The 21513-nt window shown below is 60.5% G+C and overlaps 1 protein-coding gene and 1 non-coding gene across 3 annotated transcripts in view; one reads left to right on the forward strand and one right to left on the reverse strand.

Moving 5' to 3' along the window:
* Positions 1-21470, forward strand: part of LOC105485530 (fizzy and cell division cycle 20 related 1) — a 29097-nt gene extending 7627 nt beyond the window's left edge. Inside the window, exons 2-14 of one of the 2 annotated variants that reach the window (XM_011747901.3) lie at positions 8505-8607; positions 13082-13207; positions 13334-13397; positions 13483-13610; positions 14207-14289; positions 14775-14958; positions 16063-16128; positions 16981-17083; positions 17178-17362; positions 17679-17912; positions 18567-18671; positions 19718-19819; positions 20093-21470. In XM_011747901.3, coding sequence (XP_011746203.1) covers positions 8539-8607; positions 13082-13207; positions 13334-13397; positions 13483-13610; positions 14207-14289; positions 14775-14958; positions 16063-16128; positions 16981-17083; positions 17178-17362; positions 17679-17912; positions 18567-18671; positions 19718-19819; positions 20093-20134 — 1491 coding nt within the window. In that variant the 5' untranslated portion in view covers positions 8505-8538 and the 3' untranslated portion in view covers positions 20135-21470. The remainder of the gene's footprint in view (positions 1-8504; positions 8608-13081; positions 13208-13333; positions 13398-13482; positions 13611-14206; positions 14290-14774; positions 14959-16062; positions 16129-16980; positions 17084-17177; positions 17363-17678; positions 17913-18566; positions 18672-19717; positions 19820-20092) is intronic. The other variant, XM_011747903.3, reaches the window with a different exon arrangement.
* LOC112427610 (small nucleolar RNA SNORD38) lies at positions 6777-6845 on the reverse strand. Its single transcript, XR_003019305.1, has one exon. It is a non-coding gene; the product is annotated as a small nucleolar RNA SNORD38 (small nucleolar RNA).
* Positions 21471-21513: the final 43 nt, after the last annotated feature.

Consider the following 21513-nt stretch of genomic DNA (forward strand, 5'->3'; position numbering starts at 1 on the left):
TGCACCAGTGGTGTTCCCAGGCCCTGTCTACACGACACACAGCCCTTCATGCTTTGCGTCCCCACTCAGGGACACCGCAGAGTCAAGCCTGGAGACAAATCGTGCCACGTCATTGGCCCCCACAAACAGTGCCTTATCGGCTCCCTTTCCTCGTCTCCCCACTGGTGCAGTGGGGATGGGGCTGGGGGTTCCTGGCCACACTCTTCAGGTCTCACTCATTCAAGTCACTTCCCTGGTCTGCCCTAGAGCAGGGTCTCTGCCCCTGCACCCTGTGGACATTGGATCCGGATCGTTCTCTGGGGTGCGACCATCCTGGGCACTACAGGGTGTTGAGCAGCGTCCCTGGCCTCCACCCACTCCACACCAGGGGCACCCCCAGTCATGCCAACCACAGATGTCCCCAGACATCACCATATATCGAAACCCTGGGGGCAGAATCACCCTGGTTAAGACCCCCTGGGTTATGGGATTCCACAGACCCCCAAGAGACTCTGCATCCCATGATCCTCTGCCCTGCTGAGGTCCCAGGAGGCTGCACACATTGAAATCCACACCCTAAGTGGGCAGGAGAGAGAAGGTGAATCTCGGGAGCTGGGGGTCCCCCTGGTTTGTGCTGTCTGCCCCATCGGAGGCTCATTCTAGTGTCTGGTGTGAGCAGGGGCCGACTCCATTTGTTCCCACATGTTTATCCCAGGGCATCTCCCTCTGTACAGGGGCCCTGTCACTGCGTTGTCAGGTGACCGGGTCATGCCCATTTCCCAGGGGAACAGGAAGAAGCTTGGAGACTGAAGGCTTGCCCGGGGCAGTGGCAGCAGGGGGCCTCCTGGCTCTTCATTCTGGGGCCCAGGGGGTGAAAGGTGGACCTTTCCTATGAGTTGGCCCATTGGGTTTGTAGGACCCACAGGGCAGTGCCCTGCCAAGGGGATGGGGCAGCAGGAAGCCCGGTGGCCCAGGGCCCGAGTCCACCACCCAGACCAGGGCAACCAAGTTGCAGGTGTCGGCCACACAGGCAGAGCCACAGCAGCGTCCCCACCAGGCACCCCTGGGCCAGGGATGAGAACCTCTGCAGGGCCTGGCAGAGCATGTGTCATTCACCGATTCACTGCTGATTGGCAGCGAGGGTCCGGGTTGCTGCTGAACTCCCTCTATCCGGTCTGAGCCTTTCCACACGGCCACGCACGTTGTCCGTGCTCAGGAATTACTTAACAGCAACTTAAGATCCTGATTTCTCTCTCCTCTAACCTTTTATAATGAAACCTTCCGAGCGTCCAGCAGAGGAGTGAGAACGTGGTGGTACCCGGTCTCATCCGGAGTCCGCCTGGCCCATCTCTGCCCGCTGGTTTATTTTTTTGAATAGCTCACAGTTCATGTGATTCAGAATTCAAGAAGTACAAAATGAGGTGCCAGGAGAAATAAGGCTTCCTTCCTCCCTGATCCCCGTCCTCTCCTTCCTCTCCCCACCTACCCCATGACTAGCCGCTTTTCGAACCTCCTGGGAGCAGTGTGCTCTGCACGGTCCGTTTGTCTGTGCAGTGGGTCTTGCAGCCTCTTCCACCCTATTCGGTGGCCTTTTGCACCTTCCACTATGACAGGCTGCTGCAGTGACTCCATCTCTGCGCACACGCATGCGGAATTTCTAAGGATAAATTCTTAGAAGTAGAAATACCATACCACAGAAAATGTACATTTTTTAAATTTTGGAAGCAATTGCCAAATTGCCTTCCTTTGAAGCTGTAGCAGTTTTCGGCTTCTGCCAACCATGAGCGCGTGTGGCTGTCTCTCCCCACGCCTGGGCTGGCGAGGCCGAGTCCCCCAGCCTACAGCCTCCCCCGTCTGACAGGCGGGAGGGTGGTGTCCTCGGTTGGACTGGCAGCTCCCAACTGCGAGGGAGGACTGGTCCTTTCCCAGTGCGGTTTGTTGGTGTCCTTTGCTTCTTTGGGCTCTCCTGTGGGTGGCCGATGCCTCCCCCAGTTTGTCATCTCTTTTTTAACTGTGTTGGTGGCGTGTCTGCCCTGCGGACTCCCAATCTTCCCGGTGTTGAATTCCAAAGCCATGTTTCTTATGGCTCCTGAATTTTGTTCTTCCTGCAGCGCGGCTGAGCGAGGGGCTTGGAGGGGTCGCTGGGGGTCCCAGAGCTGAGCTGAGGGCCGCTGGCAGCACCGGGCAAGTGTCCAGGTGAGGTGCCCTGGGAGGCCCCAGGCCCGGGACCCAGGACCCTCTAGATGTCGGAGGTGGGACGACAGTTTGCACTCCCGCCGTGTGCGCCCCTGCCCTCACTGCAGGGACAGACAGGAGCTGGGTCTCAGGCTGCTGGGCAGGCCTGGGCCCTGTGGTTTTGCCCACCAGCCTTGGCAGCATGAATGAGTTGTGTGGCCAGTACACTGTGACGGCTGCCGCCCACCTGCCAACATCTGGGCCACTGGTTCACAGCATCTCTGTTGCCCAGGAGGGCTCATGAGGTGCAGCCGTGTGCTGCTGGGCAGCGATGTGTGCCAGGGGCCGTGTGCAGCTGCAGCTGGTGCTGTGTGTACTTGCTTTCAGTGCTGACTTCAGGGCAGCATCAGTGTTCTGGGGAAGTGGGGGATGATATTTAGCCAATCGCAACCAGACTCTGCCAGCACGTGCCTCAGTGCACGCAGTTACCGCCGCTGCTGCTGGTCACATTTGTTTACATTCTCTCATTCTGGAAAAATGCTGGCCAGGTGCGGTGGCTCACACCTGTAACCCCAGCTCTCTGGGAGGCCGAGGTGGGCAGATTGCTTGAGCCCAGAAGTTCAGGACCAGCCTGGGCAACATGGGAAGGCTCCGTCTCTACAAAAAATACAAAAAGTGGCTGGGTCTGGTGGAGTACGCCTGTGGTCCCAGCTCCTCCAGAGGCTGAGGCGGGAGGATCACCTGAGCCTAGGAGGCAAAGGCTGCAGTGAGCCATAATTGCACCACTGCTCTCCAGCCTGGGCAACAGAATGAGACCTGATCTCAAAAATAAAAATTCTGGTCGGGCCCTGTGGCTCACGCCTGTAATCCTAGCACTTTGAGAGGCCGAGGCGGGTGGATCACCTGAGGTCAGGAGTTCGAGACCAACCTGGAAAACATGGTGAAACCCCCGTCTACTAAAAATATAAAAAAATAGCCAGGTGTGGCGGCGCATGCCTGTAATCCCAGCTACTTGAGAAACTGAGGCAGGAGAATTGCTTGAACCGGGGAGGCAGAGGTTGCAGTGCGCCGAGATTGCACCACTGCATTCCAGCCTGGGCAAAAAGAGTGAGACACTGTCTCAAAAAAATAAATGAATAAAAATTTTAAAAAGATAAAAATTCCAAGGCGCTCCTGTTTGTGCAGTGTTTACCTAAAGGACTCACACTTAGGTCTGTGGAAATGAATTGCATCGCTAAGGTCTCTGTGAAACAAGATAAACAAAAAAGCGTCATCTGAAACGCTGTGATTTGTAACTAAACTCTTTAAGTTCTTCTTTTTTTTTTTTTTTTTTTTCCTGAGACAGTGTCTTGCACTGTTGCCCAGGCTGGAGTGCAGTGGCGCAGTCTCGGCTCACTGTAGCCTCCACATCAGCCTCCTGAGTCCTGGGACTACAGATGTGCGCCACCACACCCAGCTAGCTGTTTGGTTTTTTGTTTTTTGGGTTTTTTTTTTGAGACACAGTCTCACTCTGTTACCCAGGCTGGAGTGCAGTGGCGCGATCTCTGCTCACTGCAACCTCAGCCTTCCAGGTTCAAGCAATTCACCTGCCTCAGCCTCCCAAGTAGCTGGGATTACAAGCATGTGCCACCATGCCCAGCTAATTTTTGTTTTTTAGTAGAGATGAGGTTTCACTATGTTGGCCAGGCTGGTCTCGAACTCCTGAGCTCAGGTGATCCGCCCGCCTCAGCCCCCAACAGTGCCTCTGTCTGTAGTTTGTGTAGAAACGGGGTCTTGCCATGTTGGCTGATCTCGAACTCCTGGTATCCTCCTGCCGTGCCTGGCAGCTAAGTTCTTTAATGAATAAGATTTGCATTGTGAAGTTTTTCCATTCTTGGAGAAGGCCTGGCCAAGGGTGCTGAAGGTACAGAAGCCGGAGAGGTTCCCACCAGGACAAGGGAAGGGCTGGGCCTCACCCCCAAAGTCAGATCTGGAGCAGGGGCGGTGCTGGCATGGAATGCAGTCCTGGAGCTGTTCCACGTATACCTGCGCTCCCGCGCCCATGGGTCCCTCTGCGAGGTGCCAGGTCTTGGGGAGACTGTCCTGTGCTGGGGTTTGGAGTCTGCTGGTGCTGTCGTCCATCTTCCTTTTCCTTTGGCAGCTGGTTGTTGGGGGCCAGTTTTACAAATGTCCTTCCTTTAGCAGGCATGGTGGTGCATGTCTGTGGTCCTAGCTACTCAGGAGGCTGAGGGAGGAGGATAGCTGGAGCCCAGGAGGTGGAGGCTGCAGTGAGCTATGATCAAACTACTGCGCTCCAGCCTGGGCAACAGAGCAAGAGACCCTGTCTCCATTAAAGAAAGTGTTTCCTGGCAGCACATGCCGCTGCCTAGGATGCTTCTCCACCAGCTTGGTTTTCTCCCACCGCCTCCTCCCGCAGGGAGCTCACTCCAGTGGGTGGGTAGGTCTGTGGCCCTCTTGTTGGGAGGGCTCCGTTCGTGTGTGTTGGTCAATGAATGACCCTCCCCACCACATCCAACACAGTATGGGGCTGTCAGAAGTCAGGGGCCTGGGGGCACAGAGAGGAAAGAGAGAAGGCAGGGCACCCTTTACGGGGCTGGGCAGAGAGAGGGCCTCCAGGACCGTGGGGAGCATAAGTGTCTCGGGAAGCCCCGTCCACACCTGCCACCCTCTGAAACGTTCATTCGCACCTGCAGAGTCCCTGCTGCTCTGCAAGGTGGCCTAAGCACAGGTCCTGGGGTCAGGGACCCTACGCCCCTGGGCAGTCCAGATCGTCTCTGCCCTGCGGCAGCCGGGTCTACGCGGTGAGTCGCCTGCTGGCTGCATGGGGCCTGTGAAGCCGTCAGTGCTGGGCGACCTGCATGGAGCCGATGGTGGTGGCTGATCTACCCCGAGGAGGACGGAGGGCTGGCCTCTCTCTGGCCTCGGATTTGCTAGACTTGAACAAGTTCCTCGCCTCTTGGCTCTGGGATTCCTGGAGTCTGAGCAGCAGCAGCTCTCACCCCCGCACTGAGGCTCAGTGTTCAGGTCCTGCCTGGTTTTTGGTGTGCCAAGGGGTGCAGGCTACTGTCTGGGCGCTGCTGCCTGTGAAGCAGATGTTTCCAGCTGTCCTCCCCGGCCACGACTGAAGTCCTCTGTGGCTGCACGCACCACCTCTGCACGGCCTGGACGTAGCGCTGCGCTTCCGACGGAGACCCCCCCCACAAGCCCCTGCCCCAGAGTGGGGTTTTCATGGCACAGTACTGCCTTTGAAAGTGGCCTCTGCTCCGCGGTTTCCTTTCTGTAAGTGCTGGAGGATCTGTGTAGATCCCCCTTCATCTGCGAATCGGTCCTGGGGCGCCCACACCCACTGGGGCTCAGGATCTGCGTAGATTCCCTGTTCATATGTGAGTCAGTTCCGGGGTCCCACACCCACCGCTCTCCTTGGGCTCAGGTCTCTATAGCCCCTCTGGCTCCAGGCTCGGGAAATTGTCCCCCAGAGGCTGTCTTCACTGGGGACAGATGCTTAGGCCTCTCCTCGTCCTGGAATGGCCAGTGCTGGCCCAGGAGTGGTCGGGTGTGGTGGGGACACGTGGGCCTTTGGGGCTGCGGGAGGCGGCTGTGCCCTGTGGAGAACCAGTGGGGAATGTGGGTTGGGAGAGGCCAGTCTGGGTGAGGGAGAAGGGGGTGGGGAGGAGGCTGGTGACGTGATCTGGCGCCGGCGGGGGCGTGGGGGCAGGCTGGAAGGAGGGAGAGCTGCTGGCCACTGCTCTGTAGCCGCGTGGACCACCCCGTGCGTTGGGCTGAGCCACGTAGAGAGCCCTGAGCTTTCTATGTGGCCGTGGGCATTGCTGCTCTGCACTCTGCCTTCCTGTCCTCATCTGCACAGGTGGCGGGCGCTGGCACCCCGTCCATGAGGCCTTGCAGAGGGGACATGAGATAAGCCATGAAAACCCACTAACACAGGGCTGTGGGCTGCACGCTCCTGTCCCTCAGAGCCTGATTGGCCCCATGTGGCCGAGCCAGGGACCCCATGTGTCCCGTGACTGCAGGCCCAGGCAACGCTGCCTGCGGGCTCTTGCAGAAGAAACAGCCCTGCGGTTGATCCTATCTCCAGCCCCAGGCCGGGAGCTCGTCAGAGGCCTCCTGGGGCTGTGGAGGTGGCAATCAGGCCGACCACCTCAGTATCTCAGGACAGAGTGGTGCTCAGGATGACAGGAGCAGCACCAAACCCGCATGGATCTGTCCCTACCTAGTGACGCAAGCTAGTGCCTGCCTCCGGTGTCTGTTTCCTAAAAAAGCAGGTGTCGCCTCGGCCCTCCTGGTCTCTGTGAGTCAGCCTCCTCCAGGGCCCTCCCAGGTCTTTTGTGTCTGGTGTCTCTAAAAGGGTGCAACGTCCCCAGGGCGTGTCCACGCTGTGGCCTGGGTCAGAGCCTTGCTCCTTTCATGGCTGGGTTGTGTTCCGGCGTGTGGAGGGCCGCACTGGTTCGTCCCTCACTTGTTGATGCGTATGTAGGATTTTGCCGTATTTTGGCTGTTACGAATTGTGCGTCTGTGAGCATTTGTGTACCAGTTCCTGTGCCTTCCCCGTTCTCCTGGGTATGTATCCAGGAAGTGCTGGGTCCCATGGTAACTGTGGGTTTCTCTTCCTTAGACACAACTTTGTTATCACTTAACGTCAGTAGCAGAATGGGACACAGCTTTCATCACTGACAGAGTCTCTGTGTTTAATGGTTGAGGAACTTACCTGCCAAAGAAGTCACTAGGGACTGGGGAGAGGGATGGGGAGTGAGTGTTCCACGGGGAAAGAGTTTCAGTTTAGGAAGATGAGAAAGTTCTAGGGATGACGGTGGTGGTGGCTGCACAACCACGGGAATGTGATTAATGCCACTGAACTGTCCTTTTTTTGTTTTTTTTTGTTTTTGTTTTTGTTTTTTTGAGATGCAGGCCTGCTCTGTCACCCAGGCAGGAGTGCAGTGGCACAGTCTCGGCTCACTGCAAGCTCCTCCTCCCGGGCTCAAGCGATCCTCCTGCCTCAGCCTCCCGAGTAGCTGGGATTAAAGGCATGCGCCATCATACCCGGCTAATTTTTGTATTTTTAGTAGAGACGGGGTTTCACAACGTTGGCCAGGCTGGTCTCAAATTCCTGACCTCGTGATCCACTCGCCTCGGCCTCCCGAACTGTTGGGATTACAGACGTGAGCCGCCGCGCCCGGCCGGAACTGCACACTTAAACGTGGTCAAGATGGTAAACTTTCGGTAAATTTTTTCACTTTTCTTTTTTTTTTTTTTTTTTTTTTTTTTTTGAGACAGAGTCTTGCTCTGTCACCCAGGCTGGAGTGCAGTGGCATGATCATAGCTTACTGCAGTCTGAAATTCCCAGCCTCAGGCGATCCTCCAGCCTCAGCCTCCCAAGTAGCTGGGACCACAGGTGCGTACCACCACACTTGAGCCCAGGAGGTGAGGCTGCAGTGATCCGTGATTGTGCCCCCTGGGCAACAGATGGAGACCCTGTCTACAAAAAGAACCACTGTATTTACAGACCAGCAGCCTGCACGTGGCCTCGGGCTGTGGTTTGCTGGCCCTGGTGGAAAGAGCGTTGTTTCTAGGCTACCTTCTATCTCCACTGCCTACACGGACCTTCACTTTGTTCTCGTGCAAACCCCCTTCCTGCCTCGGGCTGCGCATCTCTCTCTGAAACGTTCTTTGCTGGTCTCCTCACTGCCACTTTTCTTCACGCCTCAACATAAACGCCGCCCTCTTAGAGGGGCCTTCCTGGTTTGGCCAAGCCTGGTCCCTTGTGGGCTCTGCGTGGGCCCCTGGATGTTACCTTGGTTGTAGGTGAATGCGGATGTGGCTTGTCCACAGGAGGCTGATGTCCCCGGAGCCGTGGCCTGGTCTACCTGGGCCTGGACCCACATGGCTGACTCGGAGTCTGTGCATGGCCAGCTCTTGCACACTGCCTTAGAGCTGGTGTAGTTTGTCAAACCCCCTTGCACACGTACACGCACGTGGGTCCCCATGGCGCCTCGAGACATGGAGGCTGCCCACGCTGAGGGAAGAGTCCTTGCCGGGACCTCCAGGATTCTTCCGAGCCACCGCCTCCCTACCGGGGCCTCTAGGGCAGAAAGCCCCTTTCCCGGGCAGGAGGACAGGGTGTGGGATGTACTGGCTGGGAGGGTCTGTCAGCAGCAACTGAGACCAGGGTTAGGGGAGCCTCACCCAGAATGAGGCTGGGGCTGGCAGGAGGTCCTCACAGAGGAGGCAGGAGGAGCCCACAGTCACTCTGGCTCCCAGGGCCTGGAGGTGCAGGTGAGCCCGTGGTCCCCGGGCGACTGGCCCTGCCCCACTGACTTCTGCCCTTCCCGCCACAGGCTAACCTTGCCGCAGGCCGAGCCCTGCCTCGCCATGGACCAGGACTATGAGCGGCGCCTGCTCCGCCAGATCGTCATCCAGAATGAGAACACAATGCCACGCGTGAGTGCCCCTTCCCCGCCCACCACTGTGGCTCCCCCTCCCCCAGCTGCCTCTGCCCTGGCCAGCAGCCTCGGGCGCTCCCGCTGTTGCTAGAGCCCCACGAACCACTCAGGTCCCAGTCCCTCAGGTCACACGGGGCCTCCGCCTCCTGGGCTGTCGGGGTTGCTGCCACCCCCAGGGCCGTAGTCAGAGCCCAGCGGGGCTTAGATGGACGAGGAGGCTAAAGGCCCGGAGTAGTGGAGCTGGGGTGGCCTGCAGAGCCTTTGGGGATACCTGTTCCTGTCTCCTAGCCCCAGGTGCATCTGGAACCCTGTGGGATTTGGGGGACCTGGCTTTGTCCTTCCTTGTGCTCCATCCCTCCTCCCCAGCCCAGCTATGTTTGTCTTGCCCTGCGCTCCGGGCACTCCACTGGCCACACAGGGTCTCAGGGCTGGCACTCAGGGCTGGCGCCTGCTGTATGACAGCCACATCCCTCATCTGCCTCCCCACGCGACTCCTGCCGGGGGCTGAGGGGCCAGATTGCCGTTGCCGTCTATACAACACGAAGCCTGGGTCAGAATAGCACGAGGCTTAGCCTGGACGGCCACCAGCCCCTCCCCGTGACAGACGCCTGAGCCATCATTCTCAAAGACTAAGTTGCCGTCGTCCCGAGTCCCTCCCCGATGGGCTGCTGACCTGCACAGATGGGTCTGAGGGGCATGGGCCTCTGGGGAGGGGCTGCCCTGTTGCGGCTCCTCTGTGCCCAGGCATTGGGTGGGCCTGGGGCAGGCTCACCTTCAAGGCTTAGTTCAGCTTCAGACCCCAAAGCCTGGGTCCCAGGACCTGCGGGAGCCCACCACAGCCGCCTTCGCCCCGTGCAGCGCGGTCCCCGCAGGGCAGAGTCAGGGAGGCGGATCCGGGATCCTGCGTGGTGTGGCAGGGTCCCCGTTGGTGAAGGGACAGGGCCACTGCAGAAAAAAAGTGGCACAGAATTAGAGGGGTCTTTGCAACCTCAGGGATTTCAGAGAGAGAGGCACGAATACACGGTATCTGTGTGCACAGACAGGGTCTGAATACACGGTATCTGTGTGCACAGAGAGGGTCTGGGCACCACAGCGCCGAGCAGCCCTAGTGCTGGCCCTCGACCTCCAGAGCGTTCTCGGGGCTGCCCGGAGCACAGCGGGAGCCTGAGCGCCCTGTGTGCCTGCAGGCCCAGCAGTGCATGGGAGGGTGGGGCTCAGTGCGAGGACCCAGCACCCTCCACCCAGTGCACTTCAAGTTTCACAGATGCAGCCAGGCCAGGGTGTGAATGGGAGATGGGTGAGGAGCGGGCATTTGCAGTGTGGGAGAGCTCCCCACACACCCGGCCCGCCCTGCAGTCACCCAGCACAGCCTGGACTTTATGACACAGAACCACCTTCCGACCCAGACGGAGTACCAGGCTGTGGAGAGATAGCCCTGGAACCCTTCAAAGTGTCAGGGCCATGACAGCATCACAGGCTGGGGGCAGGGAGATGTGACAACAGACGGAACTTTATCCTACATAAGCCTGTGTTTCCTGGGGCTCCACCAGAGAGGCCGCAGACGGGGCCTACACAGCACTCGCAGAACCTCTCCCAGTCCTGCGGAGTGGGAGTCGGGGGTCATGGTGTGGGCAGGGCCACATTTCCTCTCAAGGCTCCAGGGGAGGACCTTTCCCACCTCTCCCAGCTTCTGGGGGCTCCTGCTATCCGTGGCTGTGTCACATCGCTCTGGCCCCTGCGTCCGACCCGGAACTGTCTCCCTGTGTCTTTGTGTCCGTGTTTCCTTCTTTCTCTGAGGACGCTTGTCCTCAAATCAGGCCCATCCTAATGGCTTTCTCTTGGGTGTAATCACCTCTGCAAGAAACTCGTGTCCACACAGAGTCCCATTCCCAGGTAGCAGGGCTCAGGATTTCACACTATCCTCTTTGGGACACTGGTCAGCTCATAACAGACTCCTCATAGAAAAAGGATGTCGCGGGGACAGTCAGATGGGGTTAGAGGGTTAGACGGGTGTTGTGGATGGCACAGGGACAGTCAGATGGGGTTGGAGGGTTAGACGGGTGTTGTGGGTGATGGCACGGGGACAGTCAGATGGGGTTGGAGGGTTAGACGGGTGTTGTGGGTGATGGCACGGGGACAGTCAGATGGGGTTAGAGGTTTAGACGGGTGTCGTGGATGGCACGGGGACAGTCAGATGGGGTTAGAGGGTTAGACGGGTGTTGTGGATGGCACGGGGACAGTCAGATGGGGTTAGAGGGTTAGACGGGTGTTGTGGATGGCACGGGGACAGTCAGATGGGGTTAGAGGGTTAGACGGGTGTTGTGGATGGCACGGGGACAGTCAGATGGGGTTGGAGGGTTAGACGTGTGTTGTGGGTGATGGCACGGGGACAGTCAGACGGGTGTTGTGGGTGATGGCACAGGGACAGTCAGATGGAGTTGGAGGGTTAGACGGGTGTTGTGCGTGGCGCGGGTACAGTCAGATGGGGTTGGAGGGTTAGACGGGTGTTGTGGATGGCACGGGGACAGTCAGATGGGGTTGGAGGGTTAGACGGGTGTTGTGGGTGGCGCGGGGACAGTCAGATGGGGTTGGAAGGTTAGGCGGGTGTTGTGGGTGGCGCGGGGACAGTCAGATGGGGTTGGAGGGTTAGATGGGTGTTGTGTGTGGCGCGGGGGCAGTCAGATGGGATTGGAGGGTTAGATGGGTGTTGCGTGGCATGGGGACACTCAGATGAGTTTGGAGGGTTAGACGGGTATTGTGTGTGGCACGGGGACAGTCAGATGGGGTTGGAGGGTTAGACGGGTGTTGTGGGTGATGGCACTGGGACAGTCAGATGGGGTTGAAGGGTTAGACGGGTGTTGTGGGTGATGGCATGGGGACAGTCAGATGGGGTTGGAGGGTTAGATGGGTGTTGTGGGTGGCGCGGGGACAGTCAGATGGGGTTGGAGGGTTAGACGGGTGTTGTGGGTGATGGCATGGGGACAGTCAGATGGGGTTGGAGGGTTAGATGGGTGTTGTGTGGCACGGGGACACTCAGATGTGGTTGGAGGGTTAGACGGGTATTGTGTGTGGCACGGGGACAGTCTGATGGGGTTGGAGGGTTGGGTGTTGGGGGTGATGGCACAGGGACAGTCACATGGGGTTGAAGGGTTAGACGGGTGTTGTGGGTGATGGCACGGGGACAGATGGGGTTGGAGGGTTAGACGGGTGTTGTGGGTGATGGCACGGGGACAGTCAGATGGGGTTGAAGGGTTAGACCGGTGTTGTGGGTGATGGCACGGGGACAGTCAGATGGGGTTGGATGGTTAGATGGGTGTTGTGTGTGGCGCGGGGACAGTCAGATGGGGTTGGAGGGTTAGACGGGTGTTGTGGGTGATGGCACGGGGACAGTCAGATGGGGTTGGAGAGTTAGACGGGTGTTGTGTGTGGCGCGGGGACAGTCAGATGGGGTTGGAGGGTTAGACGGGTGTTGTGGGTGGCGCGGGGACAGTCAGATGGGGTTGGAGGGTTAGACGGGTGTTGTGTGTGGCGTGGGGACAGTCAGATGGGGTTGGAGGGTTAGACGGGTGTTGTGTGTGGCGCGGGGGCAGTCAGATGGGGTTGGAGGGTTAGACGGGTGTTGTGGGTGGCGCGGGGACAGTCAGATGGGGTTGGAGGGTTAGACGGGTGTTGTGTGGCGCGGGGACAGTCAGATGGGGTTGGAGGGTTAGATGGGTGTTGTGTGTGGCGCGGGGACAGTCAGATGGGGTTGGAGCATTAGACGGGTGTTGTGTGTGGCGCGGGGACAGTCAGATGGGGTTGGAGGGTTAGACGGGTGTTGTGTGTGGCGCGGGGACAGTCAGATGGGGTTGGAGGGTTAGACGGGTGTTGTGTGTGGCGCGGGGACAGTCAGATGGGGTTGAAGGGTTAGACGGGTGTTGTGTGTGGCGCGGGGACAGTCAGATGGGGTTGGAGGGTTAGACGGGTGTTGTGTGTGGCGCGGGGACAGTCAGATGGGGTTGAAGGGTTAGACCGGTGTTGTGGGTGGCGCGGGGGCAGTCAGATGGGGTTGGAGGGTTAGACGGGTGTTGTGGGTGGCAGGAAATGGGGATGAGGGGACCACACTCCCAGGTGGTTCTGGGCACAGCTGTTCTATGTCTTGTGCCGTCAAGAAACAGTGAATGCGTGGCATCCGCGCAGCGCTGGGAGGGCAGTCAGGGTCTTGTGCTCCCTTGCTCTGTCCCCTCTGCCATGGCCCCCATTCCTGCCATTCCATCCTGTCTCATGGCCCTGCCCTCTCCACCCTCCTGCCTGGCAGCGTTGGGAGGCCGAGCCTGCCCGTGGGCCTGGCACCTCCCGGAGGCTTCTGGCACATAAATCCCTGACCAAGAGTGACTGTGTGCCTCCACTTGGGTTTGCAAGATCAAAGCCCTCTTTGCTCAGTGGCAGGGGCTCTCAGTGCTGAGAACAGGCCCTCCGCTGATGCCCTTCAGGTCACGGAGATGCGGCGGACCCTGACGCCTGCCAGCTCCCCCGTGTCCTCACCCAGCAAGCACGGAGACCGCTTCATCCCCTCTAGAGCCGGAGCGAACTGGAGCGTGAACTTCCACAGGATCAACGTGAGGGGCTGGCCGGGCAGGAGATGGGACCCCCCGGGAGGCCCAGGGCCCCTCCTAGCCTCCTTGCTCTAGAGCCAGGAACAAGCAGGCACCTCAACCCCTCCCTCTCTGCTCTCCTCCCTGCAGGAGAATGAGAAGTCTCCCAGTCAGAACCGGAAAGCCAAGGACGCCACCTCAGACAACGGCAAAGGTTAGGGTGCCAGCCCATCCGCCCTGCAGGCCCCCACCCTGCCCTGCCCTGCCCCACCTCACCGCACTGTGCTTGGTGCCCGCAGATGGCCTGGCCTACTCCGCCCTGCTCAAGAATGAGCTGCTGGGTGCTGGCATCGAGAAGGTGCAGGACCCGCAGACCGAGGATCGCAGGCTACAGCCCTCCACACCTGAGAAGAAGGGTCTGTTCACGGTGAGCCTGTGGCACCCCCCCAGGAACTGGTTCCCAGTGACAGCTTCCCCAGCCCCCACCTCCCGGGCACCAGCCTGTTTCTTGGGCCCGGCCACGGCCCAGCTTCCCACCCTCCCACCCTGACCCTGCTCCTGCTCCTTAGTCAGGCCAAGGGCCCTGGTCCTCTGGGATCTGAGGCTGGAGACCCAGCAGGTAAGCTGGGAAGTGGGGGTGCAGGAGGAATCCAGGCTCAGCCTCTTGGGCTTTTTCTCCCCACACCAATGCTACCTGGGGTCCCGAATACCCAAGACGGTGGGGTCTTGCCCGCAGGAGGCAGCACTGGGTACTCCCACAGGGCTGCACTCTGTCCACATGATCTGGGAGCCCAAAGGCAGAATCACACAGAGCCTGGCTTGGTTCCCTGAGAGAGGGCGGAAGGGGTGGGGGTCCACAGTCCCTGCCGGGAAGGCGTCTTCCTATTCACAGCTGCTCTGCACAGGGTCTTAGCGCCTGCCTTAGGGCTACGAGCTGTACCAGGACTGTGGGCTGCTGGGGTCCAGCTCGGAGGGTCCTACGGCCTGGGCGTCTGCTCAGCTGGCGTGTCCCCCACTCTGCAGTATTCCCTCAGCACCAAGCGCTCCAGCCCCGATGATGGCAATGACGTGTCTCCCTACTCCTTGTCTCCCGTCAGCAACAAGAGGTGGGTGTCCCTGTGGGTCCTGGTGGGCGAGGCTGAAGGGGGCTTCCCAGGGCATAGTGGCCTGGAGCTGTGATGTGTCCTCCCCCAGAGTCCTTAGAGTGGAGGGGGCCCAGCCCCCCATGAGGCCATGGTCAGTAATAGAAGTGTACACCAGGCCTAGAGTGGCCCAGAGACCCCCTCACCGAGGGCACACCATGGCCTGGCAGTGTTGGCCTCAGACAGGGGCAGTGTAGTCAGGAAGGGCTGCCTGGAGGAGGTGTGGGCAGCAGAGCCAGCACAGCTGTGGAAGGGAGCCCAGAGCAGCCAGACACCTGAGGGTGAAGGGCTGTGGGGCCGTCCCCAGGTTAGGATCACGTGGTGGTGGTGGTGATCGGAGGGGCCGGACTGGGCTCCTGGGACTGGCGGGGGAGGAGGTACTTCCCATGCGTTTGCAAGAAGTTACCCAAGTGCAGTGGCTGACGCACGCCACGCGGACGTCTCTGCAGCCAGAAGCTGCTCCGGTCCCCACGGAAACCCACCCGCAAGATCTCCAAGATCCCCTTCAAGGTGCTGGATGCGCCCGAGCTGCAGGACGACTTCTACCTCAATCTGGTGGACTGGTCGTCCCTCAATGTGCTCAGCGTGGGGCTGGGCACCTGCGTGTACCTGTGGAGCGCCTGCACCAGCCAGGTGGGTGCCGCGTGGGGTGTGCCTGTGCACGAGGGCCTCCCCAGCTCCCGGCAGACCTCAGTGTACCCACCGGGATCCGGGGAGTATCAGTACGAGCCAGGCGCCTGCCATGGCCCTCCTAGCCAGGGCCTCCCAGCCCCCCAGGCCCCCCAGCCATGGCCCTCCCCGCCAGCAGTGGCATCTACAGCAGCATGGGGTGCCCACTGGAACCACAGTCTCTGTTCAGCTCCATAGAGAAGAGACAGGTGTCCCAGCCTGGCTGAGCCCAGGGGCCACCATAACCACCGAGTAGTCACTGTCCTGGAGTGGCCTCTGGACGCACGGGGCCTGCTGGTCCCTGCAGGAAGCCTGGGTTGCTGGTGCAGGGCAGCAGCAGATACTGCTGGGGTGGGGGTTTCAGGGATAACGCCATGCGAGTAGTCTCGGGAGAGCGAGGGTTGGCGCTTCCTCCCATCATCCGCTCGTCCCATGCAGGCCTGTGTCCCCTGCGTCTGTGTCTTTTGTCCACATCCCGCTTGAGCCTGCCAGGTCCCAGCAGTGACCAACCCAGAGACCCCACGGGCCTGGAGTGATGAGAGAGTGAATGAGTGGACAGGAGAGTGGATGGGAGAGTGGGTGGGTGAGTGGGTGGGAGAGTGGATGGGAGAGTGGATGAGAGAGTGGACAGGTGAGTGGACAGGTGAGTGAGTGGGAGAGTGGACGGGTGAGTGGACGGGAGAGTGGGAGAGTGGACGGGTGAGTGAGTTGGGAGAATGGACGGGTGAGTGGACGGGTGAGTGGACGGGAGAGTGGGTGGGAGAGTGGATGGGAGAGTGGATGAGAGAGTGGACGGGTGAGTGGACGGGTGAGTGGACGGGAGAGTGAGTGGGAGAGTGGATGAGAGAGTGGACGGGTGAACGGACGGGTGAGTGGATGGGAGAGTAGACGGGAGAGTGGACGGGAGAGTGGATGGGAGTAGTTGAGGGAGTGGATGGGTGAGTGGATGAGAGTGGACGGGAGAGTGGATGAGAGTGGGTGGGTGAGACAGTGGAGGGGTGAATGTACACATGGATAGACTGGGGCTTCAAGACCAGCGGCAAAGCTCACACTGACCTCTGCCTCCAGGTGACGCGGCTCTGTGACCTCTCGGTGGAAGGGGACTCAGTGACCTCCGTGGGCTGGTCTGAGCGGGTGAGTGCAGAGGGCTTGGCCCCCACCTGGGAGATCTGATGGGGCCCTTGACCATGTTGGGGACCTTGAAGACCCACAGGGGCTAGTGCGTGGCCTGAGGTCGCCTGTGTCCAAGCATAGGTCTGTGTCCCCCACTGTCCCCGGCCTTGGTGTGGTCCTGGTGGAGGGAGTAACAGGGATGAGCAGGCACCCATCAGGCCCCCAGAAAGGATGGCAGGACCCGTGGGGAAGCAATACCCCGGTTCCTTCCGTGGGACCTGCCCACCCAGGACTCGCTCCCCTGGAGCTCCAGTTTCCACTCAGGGTGGAGTGGGCTTTAGTTCCATTTTAGACTACGATGAGAACATCCCGGCAGCAGCTTTGAAGCATGTCACGGGGAGGGCCTGTGCCCCCTGCCCAGAGCTGCCCAGGGCTGCCTCTAGTGCTCGTAGCCCCTCGCTGTGTCCAGCGTGTACACTCACCCTCCCTCCATCCACATAGATTTTCATGTGCCTCAGTCAGTTGCAACAGCCACACGTGTTGCCCAGCTCCTGGGCATGTGTGGAACCTGGAGCTCGGTGTCTGCAGTTTCTCCTTCCCTCTGTGTGACATGTCCCTGTGGGAAGGTCCACGTATCCTGAGTCTCGGCTGGACGCTGACAAACCCAGGCGTCGCATGCGTGGGGCGTGCCCGCCACCCCAGAATGTGCTGAGGGGATTTAAGCTGCTTCTAAAGAGACATGCATTCAAGAGTCTTTAGGGAGACCATCCCAGAGCCCCGGTGAGGAGAGAGCCTGGCGTGACCAAGTCCAAGCCGGGCACAGTCCCCGGGCCAGACCTGACACTGGTGCTCTGCCCGTGCCTTCGCTCCTAGGGGAACCTGGTGGCGGTGGGCACACACAAGGGCTTTGTGCAAATCTGGGATGCGGCCGCAGGGAAGAAGCTGTCCATGTTGGAGGGCCACACGGCACGCGTCGGTGAGGTGCCCGGGTCCCATGGCTGGTGAGCTCCCCGAGTCCCCAGCTCCCTGAGGCCAGGAGAGGCTCACCCCTACTTCCGCCTGGCCTCCAGGGGCGCTGGCCTGGAACGCTGAGCAGCTGTCGTCCGGGAGCCGCGACCGCATGATCCTGCAGAGGGACATCCGCACCCCACCCCTGCAGTCAGAGCGGCGGCTGCAGGGCCACCGGCAGGAGGTGTGCGGGCTCAAGTGGTCCACAGACCACCAGCTCCTCGCCTCAGGGGGCAACGACAACAAGGTACCCCTGCCCCGAGCCTGGACTGCCCCTTCCCCAGGAGCCGCACCCCTCACGCTGGCAGGAATGGTGAAGCCTGGGCTGGGGGTGGGCGTGGGGCCCACTCCACAGCCATCAGCAGGGCCCTGGGCTTGTCCTTCCTGCTTAGCCAGTCCTGCCCTGTGGCACAGGGTGACGAGCGTGTGCCCCCAGGGGTCCTTGAGGGAGCAGCAGGAGGGGTGTGGGGTGGGGTGCCAGGGCAGGTTATCACCCCTGTGAGGACCGGCCTATGGGACCACAGGGCTGGGACAGCCCCGGCCTCACAGCCCCTGTCCCCCAGCTGCTGGTCTGGAATCACTCGAGCCTGAGCCCCGTGCAGCAGTACACGGAGCACCTGGCGGCCGTGAAGGCCATCGCCTGGTCCCCGCATCAGCACGGGCTGCTGGCCTCGGGGGGCGGCACAGCCGACCGCTGCATCCGCTTCTGGAACACGCTGACGGGACAGCCGCTGCAGTGTATCGACACGGGCTCCCAAGTGTGCAATCTGGCCTGGTCCAAGCACGCCAACGAGCTGGTGAGCACGGGTGACCCGGCCTCCCACCAGGCCTCAGGATGTGTGTGCTGCTGGCCCCTTGCCTGCCATCTGAGAGCGGCCTGTGGGGAGATGGGTCAGAGGCGCTGAAGGGAGATGGAGGAGGGAGGCTGGGCAGGGAGGCAGGGAGTTGTCGGGGGTGGAGGGGGAAGGCAAGGCCCCTGGGCCCCATCAGGGCCTCACCTGGGGCAAGACTTGGAGCCTCTGGGCCCTCGTCGCAGCCACACCTGGCGGCTCTGTGAGGAGCCGGGGAGCTCCCACAGCTGCTTCTGCTGAGAGGGGAGGCCCAGGACCAAGTGGGCTCTGCGGAGCACCCTGGCCTGCTTCAGCCACTCCGGGCATGCGTCACCAGGAGAGTGTCAGGGATGACTTGCAGGCGGGGCAGAGGGGCTGTGGGCCTGTGTGGGTCCTTGTTGGGCTCCAGCCTTTGGCGGTGGGTGGAGGGGTACACCTGTGGCCTTCACACCTCCCAGACAGACTCAGGAGGCAGAGCCACATCTCTGTATCTACTGCTCCTCCCGGGCTGGCTGGCGGCTCCGAGCTCTCTAACGGGCTCGGGCGGGTACATAGGAGGCAGCAGGCATAGCGCCCGGCCTCGTTCCCCCCACCGACCGCAGCGCCCCCTCCACCCTCCAGGTGAGCACGCACGGCTACTCACAGAACCAGATCCTTGTCTGGAAGTACCCCTCCCTGACCCAGGTGGCCAAGCTGACCGGGCACTCCTACCGCGTGCTATACCTGGTGAGTGCACGCCAGGCACTTCAAGGTGCCCTGGGATTCTGGACAAACTGCCGTGGCTGCCCCAGAGCACCTGTCCTGTGTTCTTAGGGAGGGTGGTGTGCAGATGTAAAACCCCGTGGGACCCAGCACCGGGGCTGGCTGTCGGGGCATCTGGTGCTGGTTGTATTGCCAGCGTTGGAATGGGCTTTACTGAACTCCCCAGCCCTGCAGGTGTGGGCCCTGTCCTCCTGGAGGACCTCAGCCTCTTCATTTGTTTATTTTCCCCAAAAAGAGGGGTGAAGAGGAAGGCCAAAATTACCTCACACCTGACCACTTAGATGACCCCGTGGCCGTCCTCGCAGTAACTGTGTGCACGTCGCTGGAAGGGGGCCAGGAGGCGTCCTTGACCCTACGTGCCCTCACTGGCCAAGGTTTTATTTCTTCCCTGAAAAACATGTTTTGTGCTTTCATCCACGCATCTGACAGTCCCTCATCTACTCAGAGTGGACGGCCCCACCTTGCAAAGGGGTGTCCTTTGTGTTTTTGCAAAAATGCTCCAACCTTGGCCAGGTGCGATGGCTCACGCCTATAATCCCTCCACTTCAGGAAGCCAGGGCGGGAGGATCGCTTGAGCCCAGGAGTTCAAGACCAGCCTGGGCAACGTAGCAAGACCCCGTCTCTACAAAACCTTTTTTTAAGTGAGCCAGGTGTGGTGGTGTGCACCTGTAGTCCCAGCTACTCAGGAGGCTGAGATGGGAGGATCACCGAGCCCAGGAGATCAAGGCTGCAGTGAGCCAGGATCGCCCCACTGCACACTCCAGCCTGGGTGACAGAGCCAGACCCTGTCTTAAAATTAAAAAAAACAAAAAGACTCCAACCTTGGTTTCTGCCTGTGGTGGCCCCGGCCTGCTCCTCCCTCCTGGTCCCAGAGTCTGGGCTCTGCCCATGCAACCTAGTTTGGGGGTCCCAGCCACCCCACACCTTGCTCCCCTTTCCTTCGGTCCCCCAGCACTGTCCTGAGGCACCTAGAGGCCCGGTGACATGGGGTGCTTCCCTCCCGTCCACAGGCAATGTCCCCTGATGGGGAGGCCATCGTCACTGGTGCTGGAGACGAGACCCTGAGGTTCTGGAACGTCTTTAGCAAAACCCGTTCGACAAAGGTAAAGTGGGTCGGTATCAGCGCCACTCGCCCCCGCCCCAGCCTGTCCCAAGGTCGTCCCTATCCCCACTGTGTCCTCTGGCGTACCCTCCCCTGGGTTCCCCCACCTCCGAGCTTCCCTTATGTCAAATTCCGGGTCATGTGTCAGGGGCAGTGTGGCAGGCCGAGGCTGGACCGGCACCTCCCAGCCTCAGGACCAAGCCCCACAGCCTCAGGTTCCCTCCAGGCAGCTTCCTCCCTAGGGTTGCGGCTCAGCGCGTCTCCCACCCCCATGTGTCTGCAGGAGTCTGTGTCTGTGCTCAACCTCTTCACCAGGATCCGGTAAACCTACCGGGCAGGACCGCACCACGCCAGCCATCGTCGGAGGACCCCAGCTCCTCAGCTTGCATGGACCCTGCCTTCCCAGCGCTTGTCCCCCGAGGAAGGCGGCCGGGCGGGCGGGGAGCTGGGCCTGGAGGATCCTGGAGTCTCATTAAATGCCTGATTGTGAACCATGTCCACCAGTATCTGGGGTGGGCACGTGGTCGGGGACCTTCAGCATCAGGGGCTCTGTCTCCCTTCCTAAAGGGCAAGAACCACATTGGACGGTCCCGGCTCAGACCGTCTGTACTCAGAGCGATGGACGCCCCCTGGGACCCTCACTGCCTCCATCTGTTCATCACCTGCCCACCAGCACCGCTGGCTCTTCCTGGAACTGCCCACGTCTGCACGGAACAGACCACCAGATACCAGGGCTGATGGGTGGGGGCCTGAGACCCCCGGTTGCCCGTTCACGGCTGCAGTCCCACTATGTCAAACCCAAGACCAGACCCAAGGCCAGACCAAGACGTGTAGGCCTGGGCAGATGGCTCAGGGCCACTGGCGGAACCGGCCTGTGGATCCAGGAGACAGTCCCCGCCTGGGCTTCACGGCGTCCTTGCAGCCACCTCTGCTGTCACCGCTTGAAGTAGCAGTCTCTCTGGAAGCATCTGTGTCACGGCCGTCACCTGGCAGGCAGTGGCCTTCAGATGGGCCTGTGCATCCTGGCTGAGCGTCACCCTCACACCGGAGGACGTCTGCTCTGGACTCGTCACCCCAGGAGAACTGAACACGGGCCTCCTCACTGCCCTGGCTGGAGAGGAGCACAACAGATGCCACGTCTTCGTGCATTCTTCAACACGTGCCCTCACCGGGCCAGCGTCCCCCTTCCCCGCGCAAGACTTGCGTCTCCCGTGCCTGCTGGGTGGCTGGGTCCTGTGGAGGCCAGCGGCGGTGTGGCCCCCGCTCCCAGGCTGCCCATGTCTTCGCCTGTCCTGTCCACCAGCGCCAGCAGCTGTGGGGAAGCCAAGGAGACCCAAGGGGTCCAGGAGGTGGGCGCCCTCCGTCCTTCCAGAAGCTTCCCGGGCTCCTCTGTTCCTCTGTCTCATGCTCCCAAGCCACACAGCAGGCGGGGAGGGAGGCAAGGCTGGGGAGTGGGGCCTGAGCTGAGCACTGCCTGCCCCCCCCGCCCCTTCCCATTTCACTGGTGGAGACGTGGAGAGGGTGGGGCGGGCTGGAGTCCGAGGGTCCCACCCGCCACCCTGCTGTGCTTGGGAACCCCCACTCCCCACATCCCAATAGCCTGGTGTCTCCAGTGGGGTTGGTGTGCATGTGTACATATGTATTTGTGACTTTTCTTTGGATTTGTTTTGTGTTTTTGTTGAGCAGTCCTGGAAATGTTTGAGG

The sequence above is a fragment of the Macaca nemestrina genome, chromosome 20 (genome assembly GCF_043159975.1).
Source record: "Macaca nemestrina isolate mMacNem1 chromosome 20, mMacNem.hap1, whole genome shotgun sequence".
Classification (NCBI taxonomy): Eukaryota; Metazoa; Chordata; class Mammalia; order Primates; family Cercopithecidae; genus Macaca; species Macaca nemestrina.